The sequence below is a fragment of the Protomyces lactucae-debilis genome (assembly GCF_002105105.1).
Source record: "Protomyces lactucae-debilis strain 12-1054 chromosome Unknown BCR37scaffold_7, whole genome shotgun sequence".
NCBI classification, from domain to species: domain Eukaryota; kingdom Fungi; phylum Ascomycota; class Taphrinomycetes; order Taphrinales; family Protomycetaceae; genus Protomyces; species Protomyces lactucae-debilis.
In genome coordinates this window covers 175,917-189,958 of record NW_024467999.1, presented here as the reverse complement: position 1 = coordinate 189,958, position 14,042 = coordinate 175,917, and the positions used below count along the sequence as shown (strand labels likewise).

At 50.3% G+C, this 14,042-nt stretch overlaps 8 protein-coding genes across 8 annotated transcripts; 3 read left to right on the top strand and 5 right to left on the bottom strand.

The window, feature by feature from the left end:
• Window positions 1-997: 997 nt before the first annotated feature.
• BCR37DRAFT_345970 (uncharacterized protein) lies at window positions 998-1,380 on the bottom strand (the record flags this gene model as incomplete). Its single annotated transcript, XM_040867652.1, has 2 exons — window positions 998-1,145; window positions 1,196-1,380. 2 exons carry the CDS (start codon window positions 1,378-1,380, stop codon window positions 998-1,000), a joined length of 333 nt encoding a protein of 110 aa, XP_040726000.1.
• BCR37DRAFT_276368 (uncharacterized protein) lies at window positions 1,192-2,914 on the top strand. The gene has a single exon (XM_040866796.1). It carries the CDS (start codon window positions 1,524-1,526, stop codon window positions 2,721-2,723), a length of 1,200 nt encoding a protein of 399 aa, XP_040725999.1. The 5' UTR covers window positions 1,192-1,523; the 3' UTR covers window positions 2,724-2,914.
• Window positions 2,617-4,519, top strand: BCR37DRAFT_276333 (Phosphoacetylglucosamine mutase). The gene is made up of 2 exons (XM_040866794.1): window positions 2,617-2,869; window positions 2,923-4,519. The coding sequence occupies exons 1-2, from the start codon at window positions 2,775-2,777 to the stop codon at window positions 4,421-4,423; spliced, it is 1,596 nt and encodes a 531-aa protein (XP_040725998.1). The 5' UTR covers window positions 2,617-2,774; the 3' UTR covers window positions 4,424-4,519.
• On the top strand, window positions 4,520-5,670 carry BCR37DRAFT_276334 (putative nucleoporin). Its single transcript, XM_040866795.1, has one exon. The coding sequence runs from the start codon at window positions 4,616-4,618 to the stop codon at window positions 5,573-5,575; it is 960 nt and encodes a 319-aa protein (XP_040725997.1). The 5' UTR covers window positions 4,520-4,615; the 3' UTR covers window positions 5,576-5,670.
• BCR37DRAFT_402383 (uncharacterized protein) lies at window positions 5,646-6,029 on the bottom strand (the record flags this gene model as incomplete). Its single annotated transcript, XM_040871909.1, has 2 exons — window positions 5,646-5,724; window positions 5,770-6,029. The coding sequence occupies 2 exons, from the start codon at window positions 6,027-6,029 to the stop codon at window positions 5,646-5,648; spliced, it is 339 nt and encodes a 112-aa protein (XP_040725996.1).
• A 687-nt stretch (window positions 6,030-6,716) lies between these two features.
• Window positions 6,717-7,352, bottom strand: BCR37DRAFT_386731 (uncharacterized protein; the record flags this gene model as incomplete). The annotated part of the gene is made up of 1 exon (XM_040870470.1): window positions 6,717-7,352. The coding sequence occupies one exon, from the start codon at window positions 7,350-7,352 to the stop codon at window positions 6,717-6,719; it is 636 nt and encodes a 211-aa protein (XP_040725995.1).
• Window positions 7,353-8,319: 967 nt separating this feature from the next.
• Window positions 8,320-9,749, bottom strand: BCR37DRAFT_378667 (uncharacterized protein). The gene has a single exon (XM_040869095.1). The coding sequence runs from the start codon at window positions 9,535-9,537 to the stop codon at window positions 8,725-8,727; it is 813 nt and encodes a 270-aa protein (XP_040725994.1). The 5' UTR covers window positions 9,538-9,749; the 3' UTR covers window positions 8,320-8,724.
• A 1,363-nt stretch (window positions 9,750-11,112) lies between these two features.
• BCR37DRAFT_392169 (armadillo-type protein) lies at window positions 11,113-13,986 on the bottom strand (the record flags this gene model as incomplete). Its single annotated transcript, XM_040871113.1, has 2 exons — window positions 11,113-13,827; window positions 13,873-13,986. 2 exons carry the CDS (start codon window positions 13,984-13,986, stop codon window positions 11,113-11,115), a joined length of 2,829 nt encoding a protein of 942 aa, XP_040725993.1.
• Window positions 13,987-14,042: the final 56 nt, after the last annotated feature.

Genomic DNA, 14,042 nt, shown 5'->3' with positions numbered 1-14,042 from the left:
TCAAGTTTGCCGTTGCATTTGCATTCCGTGCCAAAGTAGACTCACTCAAGCCTTTTGCTGCTGCAGTTTGTGCTTTTTTACGCTGACCTGCAGTCGCACCGGCTTCCTCTGCTTCTTTCTTTCGTAGCTCTTCTTCATGTCTCCGTGCAGCAGCTACTGTCCGCCTGCGCTCTTCCTCGTTTGCTTCCTTGATTGCAAGAGCCCGTAGTGTCCTGCCAATATCATCACGTTGACGAATGCCTGGTCCAGCAGGCGGCGGCGCTGTTCTATGTTTCGAAAGCACCACCATGCTATTCAGCAAATGTGTTAGACGCTCTGTCAGCGCAAGACCTAGCACACTGTAGACATCAGAATCAAAAGCCCGCAATCCCTGTGACTCGAGTGTCTTATTGAGGAAACGAGTCAAGGCTGCTTTATCCAGTAAATCAGCAGCACGCATCTGTGGCTGTTGTCGTTGCTGCTGTGGAGGCTGTTGCTGCTGCCATTGCGCTTGCATCCATCGTTGTTGTTGTATCGCTGCAGCATTGGCAGGTAATTCGAAGGACACCATGTTACGTTCTTCATCCTGTAAGTTGATGCCGACATGAGCAAACATGTCATTTGGATCGCCTGCATCGAGCCCATCGTCTCTCCGTTTGCCTGTTGCGGGCGTTCCTGCGTACAGGCCACTTGCACCAGGTGGACCCATCAGACCTGGCGTCGGTGGGCCAGAAGCATAGGCGTTGCCAGTCGGTGTTCCCGGTGTCGCGCCATTTTTGAGTCTCTTTGCTGGATTTGCAGAGGCGCTGGTCATGTTAGTGGTATGCATGAGATATAACAGAGCTAGCTCACTCTTCTGTTGGCCTCTTAATGGCAGACATCCCAGCAGCAGCTCTAGCTTGCGTGTTGTGAGAAGTGTTTGAGGGTGCGCTCTCGTTCTTCTGCGCTGGATTTGACGCGACTTGGCAACAGACCACCACTCGATGTCTACAGGCATGTATCTAAGTAGCTGACTATGCTACTTGCGGGCCTCGACCATGATGATGTGATAGCCGAATTGTGTCTTCACCAGGCCAGAGTAGATGGGCTTGTCTATGGTCGAAATGGCCAATGCAAAAGCTGTCTCTTCAAACGGACCTGCCATCGTATTACGCGGCATCCAACCTCTGTTTGCTATTAGCCTTGATTAGATAGCAGCAAGCAGCATGGTCCATACAAATCACCACCCGTCTTGGCCTTGTCTTCTGAAAAGGCACTCGCTACGACATTGAATTTATCGCCTGCATCGAGCCGTTCAAGGGCCTGTAGTGCTTTACTCTGTTTCTCACAGAGGATATGCCGTACTTTGATGGACATGCATGATTTGAGCTGTCCCTTCTCTTGCTCCTTCTTCTTGGCCATGCCAGCTGATGAGTTGAGCTTTGTGAGAGAGAGCGAATGTTTCAAGCACAGACACCACCACACACTCGCTGGTGTCGCACGCGCACTGGCGTAGCTAGCTAGCTAAACAGCATCTACTGTGAAGAGGCTAACTCTGCATAAAGATGGCCAAGGCGACTATTCTTGTCCTGGTGGCAGGGATGCTCCTGACTGGCTGCTTAAATACGCTACTCCTCAAATATCAAGGGCTCAGCTGTAATCAAGTACAGAGGCACGGTGCATTCACAGGCTGCGCGTCGTTTCCCATATGGCAGAGTTTCTTCATGTTCATGGGCGAAGCGCTATGCCTTGCCGTCATTGGTATTGTCAGGATCTGGCTCTGGGCAAGAAGAGATCGTGGCTATGTACCGATCGGTGTGTCTCCAGTGCCAGAAGATGAAGAGCACGACACGGACTTGGCAGACTCAGTGCTGCTTGCGAGTATGCAACAGGACTCACCCAATCCGCCGCTCGAAGGTCTAGCGACGCTCTATCTCGCACTCCCCGCGTTCTTTGATATTTGCGGCACGACCATCATGTCTGTTGGCCTACTATTGACCACAGCAAGTACATTCCAGATGTTGAGAGGCGCTCTTGTCCTTTTTGTGGGCTTCTTCTCAGTCATCTTTCTCAAGCGTCGTCTTCTGCTGCATCAATGGACTGCACTCGCTCTGGTAACAGCAGGTGTCTTTCTCGTCGGACTGAGCAGCCTGACGGGCAAGCATGAAAAGTCGAGCAAGCCACAGCATACACTGCTTGGTGTCTTGCTCATCACTGGTGCACAAGTCTTTAGCGCCTCACAGTTTGTGCTTGAAGACTATATCCTTTCTCGATATGCAGTCGAGCCGCTTAAAGTCGCTGGCTTCGAAGGTGTCTTTGGTGTTATCCTTACAACAACAGCTATGGTCATTGCCTATGTCTTCTATGGATCAAGTGCAGGACAAGATGGGACGTTTGATATTGGTTCAGGGATTATCACCATTCTTGAGCAACGGCACATCTGGCTCTCGTTTGTGTTATTCGCAATCAGTATTCCTTCATTTAACTTCTTTGGTTTGAGTGTGACGAAGAGCGTCTCGGCGACGAGTCGAAGCACCATTGATGCATGCAGGACATTATTCATTTGGGCTGCATCATTAGCATTGGGTTGGGAGAGTTTTAAGGCGTTGCAGCTGCTTGGATTTGCTGTTCTTGTCTATGCGACGCTCTTATTCAATGGCGTCGTTGAGCCTCCGCGGTTCCTCCTGCAGAAGCAAGACGGCGCCGTGGGTCGTGGTGGTCTGGTTGTCGAGGTGGATGCGAGTCGGCGTCATATCAGCGAATAGCACACAAATCAATTGACCACCCCTACAATATATACAAACATTGAAAGCATCATGTCTTTCGATACAGCGCGCGTTCAGGCTGCTTCAAGCAAACATCCAAAGCCAGCGTATACATTCAGCTATGGCACCTCTGGCTTCAGGACCAAGTATGAACCCTCCATTGAGACGCGACGCATCCAGTAGACTGACTGTAAAACAGAGCTGATCTCCTTGACAGCGTCGTATTCCGTGTCGGCATGCTGGCTGTGCTGCGGTCAAAGAAACTGCATGGCCAAGTAGTCGGCGTGATGATTACAGCTTCGCACAATCCCGCTATTGACAATGGATGCAAGATGATTGACCCGAATGGCGACATGCTCGATATCGCATGGGAGCCGCATGCCAATACGCTTGCCAATGCAGCCGACAATCAAGTTCTCAAGACGTTGGAGATGCTGATTGACAAATTCAAGATTGATATGGACGTGGAAGCTAAAGTCATCTACGGTGTTGATACGCGGCCATCCTCGATACCCTTGGCACAGAGCCTCGCTGAAGGCATTGTCGCTCTGGGCGGCACACCGCAAGACTTTGGACTCAAGGCGACACCGCAGCTTCACTACCTCGTGCGATGCGTCAATACGGAGAATACACCAGCAAGCTATGGTGAGCCAACGGAGCAAGGCTATTACCTCAAGTTTGCAACTGCCTTTCGTCAATTGATGAAGGGCAAAGCTAAAGCAGACAAGCTCTACATCGATTGTGCCAATGGCGTCGGCGCACCTAAATTGAAGGAGTTCAAAAAGGTCGTGGGTGATGATTTATTTGATATTCAAGTGGTCAATGACAAGATTGACGATGCAACTGTGCTCAATTTGAACTGTGGTGCCGATTACTGCAAAACACAGCTCAAGATGCCTGCTGGCATGAGCGTGCCTGCAGGCACTCGATGTGCTTCTTTTGATGGCGATGCAGACCGTTTGGTCTACTACTACGTTGACCCAGAGACTGACAAGTTTTGCATTCTCGATGGTGACAAGATTGCCACGCTCGCAGCAGAATTCATCCAGGATTTGTCCAAGCAAGCTGGTGTCTCGCTTGGTGTTGGTGTCGTGCAGACAGCCTATGCAAATGGCGCATCAACAGCCTATCTCGAGAAATCACTCGGTGTCCCTGTCTTGTGTACGCCTACAGGTGTCAAGCACTCGCACCACGCTGCACAGCAATTTGACATTGGCATTTACTTTGAATCAAACGGCCACGGCACCGTCTTGTTCTCACAAAGCACATTAGCAACGCTGCAAGCCCACGAAGCACAGAGCCCTGCACAGCAATCTGCCTTGGCGTGCTTGCGAGCCATGTCAGAGCTCATCAACCAAACAGTTGGTGATGCCTTGTCTGATTTACTCATGGTGGAAGCCATCTTGGCACATAAGGGATGGACTGCCGCGCAGTGGGATGCATGCTATACTGACTTGCCTAATCGGTTGATGCGCGTGGTGGTGAAGGATCCAAGCATCTACAAGACTACGGATGCTGAGCGTCGTTTGACAGAGCCTGTTCAGGTGCAAGAGAAGATTGATGCTTTGGTGAGCAAGCACCCGCATGCACGCTGCTTTGTTAGGCCGAGTGGGACGGAGGCGTGTGTTAGGCTGTATGCTGAAGCTCAGGAACAGGTGCAGGCAGATGCAATTGCCCTGGACATTGCAGGCTGCTTGTGACGCGATACGAAGCTGTAAAGTCGCAGTGGATCACAAATGTCTTACAGGCCTCCTCCCTTGCAGGCAGCCTGTGAGCATGCAAAGAAGGGAATGATGATGAATGTGTGAGGGAGATGCGCGGTGAAAGTAAAAGAAGTTGAGGATGCAACGAACCAGCCCATAGACAACACAAAACACCATACAGCAGATGCAATGTGGACGCCGATAGAGACCGATGCAGCAGACCTGATTCACGATGTCTCCTACGATTACTACGGCCGGCGCATGGCCGCATGCTCATCCGACCGCACCCTCAAGATCTTTGACGTTGATGCAGCAGGCGCCTGGCAAATGACAGATTCATGGAAAGCAGCCGACGCTTCCATCCTGGAATGCGTCTGGGCACATCCAGAACATGGTCAAGTCGTTGCCTGCTGTTCCCTCGATCGTACCGTGCGTATCTTTGAAGAGACGGGCGGCGAGGGCAAGCGCTGGGTTGAACGCGCGCGACTTGTCGACGCACGCGCTGCCGTTCATGATATATGGTTTGCTCCACAGCATCAAGGTCTGAGACTTGCTAGTGTCGCTGCAGACGGCATTGTACGAATCTATGAAGCGCTTGAGCCCAATAATCTGAGTCATTGGACGCTGATGGATGACTTTTCAGTGCTGGACGGTAGTGGTGGAGAGGACGACGGAGAGATGGCTGTGGTCAAGATGCCGCCGCGTGAATCAGAGGCTTCCTTTTGCTTGACATGGTGTCCGTCGCGCTTCGCTCAACCCAGTCTAGCGGTGGGCAGTATGGACACGGTGCGTCTCTACGTACAAGATGGTGCTTCTGGGAAATGGCGACCGGCAGGTGAGATTTCCCATCCGGCACTGATACGAGACATCACATGGGCGCCGAGTATGGGCAGGTCATGGCATCAACTCGCAACGGCGTGCAAAGATGGACATGTGCGTATCTTCAAGCTGGTAGAGTCGGAAGGGCGGTGGCAGACGCAGTGTATTGGCGACTTTGATGATCACGGTCAACCCGTCTGGCGGGTCAGCTTCAATGTCACAGGCACGATTCTATCATCTGCTGGAGATGATGCCAAGATACGGCTGTGGAAGAGCAGCTATGGCGGTCAATTTGCATGCACAAGCGTCGTGTCCATGATACAAAGCTAGTACTTGTAGACTACTAACACGCTGAAGCTTAGTTGACCTTTTATTCTGTATACGCCTTGAAGCTATACGTTTACGAAGATTTGCCATTGATCTTAAGCAGCTCGACGTCAAACTTGAGGTTGCTGCGAGCAGGGATGACGGGAGGGAATCTACCTTGTTAGCATGCTGCGTCACGTTGTATGTGATTCACTTACCCTCGTTCACCGTAGGCAAAGTCGTGAGTGATGTTCAAGATGGCCTTCTCGCCGATAGACATCTGAGGCACACCCTCGTCCCAGCCCTTGATCACCTGGCCAACGCCGATGGTGCACTCGAATGGCTGTCCGCGGTCACGGCTCGAGTCGAATTTGCTGCCATCGTCCAAGGTACCGGTGTAGTGGATGGACACCTTGTCTCCCTTCTTGGGGTAGTTCTTGCCGTCGCCTTCCTTGAGTGTCTGCTTCTCAACACCCATATTTGCTGATGTAGTGGTGAAGGAACGAGGATGGGCAGCAACTGCTGCTGGTGATGACGAACCAAATAACGTGACTCGCCCATTGACAGACGCCTCTCGAGCAAGCTGCAGGGAGGGTCGAAGGACTTGTTTGAACATGCTGAGAATCCTGCTGTCGAGTGCTCGAGAGGTACAAGTGTCCTACAGACAAAGATGATGCACAAGGATGTGTCGTCCGTGGTAGAAGATTGCAGCTTGGAGAAAGGCGACCAAGAGCTATTCTGCCAACCCCGTCATTGTTACGCCCTCACATCATCCAATAGGCCAGACAAGTGAGCTGGCCATCATGTTGGCTCGATGCCACAAGCTTGGTACATAGGTCAAGCTATCAGGTCGTTTCCTGGCACATGCTCGCAGAATTGGCAGATTGAGTGCTCACTCGATAGTGGCCGTGGCTCTGCCGGTACTATGGACACACTCGCACTTCCTCGTGTAAATTAAATCTCACAAGCTTAGGTGCTTTGGCAAGGCATGGCCTTCAGCGATGTTCAGGCAAAGTGTTCAACAATGGCTTACATTGTATGTAGCAACTTTCTACACAATGAGGCGACAAATTCAAGCTGCTCCGTGCCTCCAGGCCATTTCAAAGTACGTAGCGTGCAACAGAGGACTTGAATGTTCGCTCACAATCGACCCATCAGCGTTGGACTATGTGTACGAGTATGGCGTCCACTCATCAATGTCCATCGGCACCGTCTCTGCTGTTTCAGGTACTACTACGGACGTCAGCAGACTCGGCCGTACCTGAAACTTGTCTTCTGACCTCACAGACCAATCTTGATTGATCCATTTGACGGTGCCCTCCACGAATATGCCGTCTGAGTCGCTTTGCCGCTGGTACTTGATGATGCAAAGCTCTTTTTCCTCGACTTTATAAACGTATGGATTTGACCAATAATCACAGGGAATGTCTGTGTAGCTGAACTGGGTTCTTTGGTCATCATGTTGAGCCCTCCAGGATGTCACCTGCAATTCGAATCTGTTGACAATATTGTTCAAGATGCAGCTGTCCTGTGTGCTGGTGGAAGCACCGTGTTGAGCCGTCAAGTCGCCTGAGCTGCTTCCGAACAAAGACCCCGGCGCGATGGTCTCCTTCATTGTGCGATGAAGTGCCACACTGAGCTGGCAAACGCAAGATGCTGCCTCTGCACCACAACTGGGCAGTTTCTCCGCCGTGTAGGTTTTGTTGTAAAGGACAATATCCCAGCTCATATCACCAGTCAATTGATAGAGATGAGGAAAAGGCAGCTGTCGCGGCGCTGCAGCAGTTGTGTATTGGCACATGTCTGGACCACTCTTCGCCGAGTCTCTGGCAAAGGTGTTGATACGCCGGTCACAAAGTGCTTTGCATGATCTTGCTGCTGCTTAATACATGAATTGCATCTCTACTTGTCGACACTGTTGCTGCTCAGCATAGACAATCCTGAGCAGAGCGAGATGTATCGTGAGATACCAGAGTATGTCCGTTTATGATTCAATGAGGACAGAGAAGGCCCAGACGATGCTCGAGAGACAGCTGTATACGTGTTGATGAGGGGTTTCCGACACCTTGCTCGTTTTCTCGAACGCAGCAGAGAGAACTATCCTGAGCAATGATACGTTCTGCACACGCAGCAGAGAGATACGATAGCCCGGCAAAAGGAAAACTAAAGCTGTCGTCTGTGCCTCGTCAGCAGCACTTGCAGCGGAGGGAGACAAGTGTCAGAGCAAAGTAAGGAGCTCAGTCATAGCTGCTACAGCCTGTAGGTATGCGGGCTATGGCGTCGAATTTCAAGGCCAGTGTTGAGCATTGTTCAGGAGAACGTGGCATAGGCAAGTGTGACAAAATATCTGTGGTCGCTGCAGCTGAGGTCGGTACCCCTGAATTTTGTCATTGCAAATGCCAATAACCTGCAAAAGGACGTCATCCGACTTGATGACGTCCCCCTTGTCCGAGATTGTTCGTGAAGCTACTTCAGTCTCATGGGCATGCCCGATGATGGTTTCATGGATGGTCGAATCGCCCTACGGCTCTAATAAAACCACAGGCCACAGCTTCGTCAGCGACAGGGCAAAACGGACCAGCACCATCTCTTGGCTTTCTTAGACAATAACCGTCATACGGCTCACACACAAGGAGAAAGCGTGGAGCAAGGCTATTAGGGCTAACAGATTGGTGGGCGAACAAAAGAACGCATTGAACTGCAAGGGACGGACGAGCAGAAAGAGAGAACGCCCATGCTGGAGACGAGACTTGAACAGAAATGCAGGTGTAGATGATAAACTGTAGCATGGTGAACTAAAGAATAAGTCTGCAGGAGGCCCTTTATATCTATCAGACTCGAGCGAGGAAGCTGATAGAGAAGAGGACACAAGATAGAAAGATGCCGGCGCGGAGATGTCAGATCTGCGAGATAGAAAAGAGACGGATCAGGGGACAATGTTGAAGACGTTGTTGAGAAGACAAAAAGTCAGATAGCGAGCAGAAATAACGCACTGAGCGGTGTCGATAGGCGAATTCTTTGGAGCAAAAGACAATGCGGTCGCCAGAGTATGTAGTGGTGAAGAGTGCGCACATTACAACCGCCGCTGCATTCAGTCCGACAAATGTTCCACTGTGTAGATGTACTTCTATTTTGTATCAGATGTGCTTGCCACTGAATTAGCGAGGTGTAACCTAAAGTCGGCGAGGTGTAACCTGAAATCGGCGTGAAGACACCAGTTCCCCGTTGGAATTGTACTTCTTGAGGTCGCTAATCATGACAAAACCGTCATTGTGCCCCGTGTGACCAAATTTGATAAGGTGAAGGCTGCCATGCTCGAGGAATTGGACAGGATTGGTCCAAGTGCTACAGGCAATGTCTGCCTGCCTGAAGAATGTGTGTTGGCGATTTTGGTCACTCTGGTCACCTTGATCATCTCGGTCATCTTGATTATCCTCCGCGGCTGAAACAGCAAGGAACTGAAGACGGAGGTTACCTTGCCGCCTGCTTCCAAGGTCATCTAGCTCGCAGCTGACCCCCGAAGCAAGAAGGCCTGCAAGAGAGCCCGGATTTGAACTGCTTCCATAAGAAGGTTCAAAAGTGATGCTTTTGTATGTACGATGCAGCACAACACTGACTTCACAGGTACATTGGGTCAGTGGTATCGAACGGCAGGGGCCTGCCTGACCACCCGAGTCGAATCCACGTTGTCTGTAAAGAATGATATCCCAGCTTACCCATCCATAGGGATTGTCAAAAGTGGGATCGGGAAAAGAGCCCGTGACGTACTGGCAAATATCTGGGCCAGCCTTTGCCAAACGTTTAGCAAAATCCGCGATTAACTCATCACAAAACTCTCCACAGTTGCTCCAGTGGTCGCCGGGCGGAAGTGGTGAAACCAATTTAAAAAGATTCTCCGATTCACGACATTCATGAAGTCCATCCTGCTGCGCAAGAACGCATCCGAGCCCAGGTAAGGCTATATGCATCACAAATTGCCAGAGCATGTCGATTCTGTCTTCTGTCGTTGATGAAGGTCCGAGTCGAGATGAGGCGCGATCGTATTAGTCTGATTGACTGAAACAGGTGAGAGGCGCTCTGGAAAGGCAGAATGCAGTGAACTGAGGGCTGTTCACAGAGGGCTCGGCCTCAGCGAAAGTAGGCGATACGGTGTTGTTCTGCAGTTGCTAGGTAGGTGTGTATACGAGACAGTCTGTGATGAGCAAGGCTAACGTGCACACATCACCCTTTTATGCTCTATAGAACATCTCACGCCTGCACTGACAGACTCCTGGGACAACACATGCTGACTCCTGATCAACATATGCTTGGCGCCATGGCCAGTGTCGGCCTGCTTCGGTGCTAGAATCAGGCAATGAAACGCAATCTATAGTCTCTATTCGTGGCACGGCACAAGAGTCATGAAAGATGCCATCAACTTGCTGATCTTACTGATACTTGATCCGCTCGCGTTGAGTTTACGCTGTGCTGTCTGCAGCCTCCGCACTACTTGACAGGCTGGCATAGTTATGGCAGAATTAGAAGCATGCTCTGGCCTCCTGTAGCGGTAGCTGCAGAGACAATTTATTTGCATGTCTTCGATGGCACCTCATTTCAAAAAAGGGAGATGAGTTTCAGGAGTGTGGCAACTCCCATTTCAAAGTTGAGCATTGCAGTCTATTAGTGACAGTGGTACCAGAGGACTTTTTGCAGCCATGAGCATAAGCCATTATGGATTACTCGCGAGAGAAGTGGAGCAAATCGATGCGTCACCGAATCCCCAGTGCTGGCTTATCACGTTCTGCACCCTTCAGGAATATCCTGGAAAGTCAAATGCAGCCACAGGTCTTTTGTTAGGAATTCAAGTGCATCCCCTGATCACTTGCTTCCGCTGTTATCTCTCTGCCACGTCAGCGCCCATGCACGTGACCTTTAGTTTAGTCTTAGCTGGCAAGAGTGCTATACTTTGTCCCCTATTCGAATCAAGTCTTATCTGCAGCTGCCCTGCGTGCCTGCAGCTGTGTCTATCACCTACGACTACAGCCTCGCATATCCGCCAATTTCGATTATCTTTGCTTGGCGGGAATTTGTTAGAGATATCAGGGGATGCTGGAGCTGTGACTGCTGACACGTGTGGTCAGGGGCTACTCCTATATAGGGGCACGCTGACGTGTTCATAGGAGAAGCAAGTTGCCAACCTAATAAATTTGACAGAATTGGCCACCCCTGCCCCCTGAACTTTTGCAAAAAGAAATTTGAGATGGTATGCCGTGCGCACAGGGGCCGGCAAAGCGTCGCGTTGCCACAAGGCGCTTTGAGAACTGCGATACGCAGCAGCCTATCGGCAATGACTCGATGAGTGTCAGATCCTGCCCGTTTTCTGTCGTGCGATTGCTATACACTTGAGGAAGATAACTCAAAAGCCCAAGGAAGAACACAAAGCAAGGCTTAGGAACAGCCGCTAGAAGCTCACCATACTGCTTGGGCTTATATGTCTGCTCCAAGGGCCTGACAGTAAAGATTTTCTTTTCTAGCTATACTTCTTACAGACGCAGAGTGGTAGACACTCATCCATTTTCTACTTAGAAACGGAATTGCCATTCATGCCTTATCGTTTGCCTTGAATTGACCATACGTCGTCGATACAACGTCGTGAAATCCTGCAGTATACTCCTCACTTTCCTTACACGCGCTTGAGCATCACCGGGCTCTTGCAGTGCTGTTTGTGCTTTTCCGAGAAGTCCCGTTTGTTCATCCGCTGACACGGAACCAGCCGGTAGCGTCGACAATGCTGCTTCAATCCACAAGAAAGTCGCTTCTGGCTGCCATTCGAGGAGTGTCAGGAGCACACCTGATGCATCCGTGATGCAATCGCGTGGGAAGGTATAAATTTGTCCGACAAAGACTGCCGTCGCTAGTGCTTGGCCTTGGGTCATCATGAGTTGTTGGAGTGCTTGTCGTGCTGGATCTGAGATGGATTGACCAGATGTTGGTGGTTCCGGGAGCAACCAGACACTCAAGTCTCGCAGGAAGCGGAGGACAGCTGTCAATGCGTCTCTATGCTCCATCGACAAACATGCCAACGAAGCTTGCATAAAAGTCGACAGGTAGGCAGATTGAAGGAAGCGATCTGGATTGCCCAATAAGGCATCCATGGATAATCTGAAGAAATCCTCGACAACATCCGGAATACTCTCTGGTGTGGTTGTGGACAGAAGCTTAAACATCCCCACAGACTGTCCCTCAACAAATGACCAGACTGCATCGACCGTCTCTGGCGCATTATATTCTGCATCTGCAAATTCGCGAATACAAGCACCAGACGCCCATAGGTAGCATCCTTGCTGATGTGTTGCAAAGCCAGCAGCAAGTTTTTCAGCCATGACAGGTAGCAATGGGAGTGCATGACGTCGATAATGACTAACAAACTCCTTCATGAAGCGACAGGTTCGTTCTGCAATCAGTGGATGACTCCCATTGCGATCAAGTAGCGTGGATATGGCTGGCCATAGCTCACTGAATGCCGCCACACACGGATGTGCATCGCCTGCTTCGACATAGGGATCAACAGTACAGCAAAAGACAGTCAGCAACTCGACATCATCTGCCACTTGTTGTAATTCAGCAGCAGCCAATCGGTCCTTGAATGGCAGTAAGAATGGTTGTAGCGACTGTTGTAGTGCTTCTCTAGGTTGTGCAAGGACCACGTGTCCAATCGCTTCAGTGGTTTCTAGCTTTGAATCAAAGTCAAGTTCTGGCAAGACTTGCTCGTAAAAGCCATGCAATTGTGCGATGTGTGGGACGAGATGCGTGCTGCAATCTTGGCAGAAATGTTTGAGTGCTAATGCAGCAGCTGATGTCACGTCTCGATCGGTGCGCTTGAAGCCCGAAGTGATGTAGTTCAGTTGCGGTAGAAGGACTTCTGGATGCCGTGCAGTCCATTCTGTATAACGTCCGAGAACAAGAGTCGCTGCATACCTGATCTTAGGATGTTCAGGAAGTGACAACAGCGTCTCCATAATTTGTGGCAACACTTCTTCCTCATCTGTACTGATCTCTCTCGCCATGGCACGCATAGAGAATAGAGGTGCTTCGACTTGTTGCCATTGCGCTGAGGGTGACGCCAAGAGTTGTTGGACTTTTGTGAAGGCTTTGCCGAGACAGATGGAGCCACCAACGACATTACAGCAGTCTTTGAGGACATCCCCCATTTCGTGCCTGAATGAGCGGAATGTCTCTTCTGCTTCTTTGTCGCCGTTGAATAAATCATCATCGTTGGTCAAGGGGTAGTGTAGATGCGCAATGAGGATATCGACAAGCCCAGCATAGATGGGTGCATAGACTGCTTTTGCCTCTGCGTACCGTTCAGATAGCAACGCCTGCTTCAAGTCGTACCAGAATAAGAATGTGAATTTGACGATTTCCAAATCTTCATCCACGGCGGCAGCTTCTGCGATTGCTTCAACGAGTGTTTTGAATTGCTGTGGTTGTCGAGCACACAAGATGACCCAAGCTTCTCCTGCTTCGGAGAATAATCGTGCGTATCCCCTGAATGCATCCGAGTCATCTTTTGAGGCTGCGAGACGTGGCCGTAGTGACATGAGTGAAGGAAATAGTATCTCAATACTCGCCACGACTGTCGAGTCATTCACCTCACTCGTCTCTGCGAATACTGCACATAGAAAGTCGACTGCAGCTTCAAAGAGGTCATCATCGCTTAGTGCCGAAAAGGCCAATTCGACCAATGGAGAACGAATCATGTCAATCACGGGAATCTCTCGAAGCCATGTTTGTAGACATGTCAGAAGGAGTGGACTCGGTCGACGTCCTTCTTTTTGTGTCATTTGTGTATAGACACACAATAATTCCAAGACTGTCTTTGCATTTCCCGTCAAGAGCTGTTCGACTCTTTCTTGCAGTTGTTGCTGGGACAGTCCCAATTTACGGTCTTCGCTGAGTTCTTCTGGTAGGATGGAGAGGAAGAGTAGTAGCGCTTGCCATGAATCTAAGTCTTTTGATAACACTTGCATCATATCTTGCAGCATGGTTGTCCATTGAGAGAGCTGTAGTGCAAGTGTAGCAACAGCCACACAAAGCGCTGTCAGAATCGGTTTGGGCCCTGTGGCATAGCGTACAATAAGCTGCACCAGGTTATCGCGGAGTGGTTCAAGTGCTGTGCTTGGCAATTGATGCGAATCGAGTGCGATTTTCATACGCAGTGTCTGAGCAGCGAATAGTTTCGCTTCAACAGAGGCATCCTCCTGTAGAAGGGAGAGTGCAAGTTGCCAGGCTTCTTGCTAGATGGTCAGCCTTATACAGTCTACTCAAGCGTGGTCTATTACGGATTTTTGAAAGTCTTCCAGGAACTTGCTCGCTTGTTCCTTCTGTGACCGTTCGCTGTTGCCATAGAGAGTCTGTAATGCCGCTAGCAACGGGCCTGGCTGGTTCGTCGTCATGCAACAGGTCCCTTTCGTGTATGAAGTGTTGTCTTGACTGTCTTTTTCTGTTTGAG

Coding starts and splice junctions, on each gene's coding strand:
- BCR37DRAFT_378667 (XM_040869095.1), bottom strand. CDS start 9,537: ATGCTCTGGCAATTTGTGATGCATATAGCCTTACCTGGGCTCGGATGC.
- BCR37DRAFT_276334 (XM_040866795.1), top strand. CDS start 4,616: ATGTGGACGCCGATAGAGACCGATGCAGCAGACCTGATTCACGATGTC.
- BCR37DRAFT_276368 (XM_040866796.1), top strand. CDS start 1,524: ATGGCCAAGGCGACTATTCTTGTCCTGGTGGCAGGGATGCTCCTGACT.
- BCR37DRAFT_276333 (XM_040866794.1), top strand. CDS start 2,775: ATGTCTTTCGATACAGCGCGCGTTCAGGCTGCTTCAAGCAAACATCCA. Junction 2,870..2,922: donor ACCTCTGGCTTCAGGACCAA/GTATGAACCCTC, acceptor ACTGTAAAACAG/AGCTGATCTCCTTGACAGCG.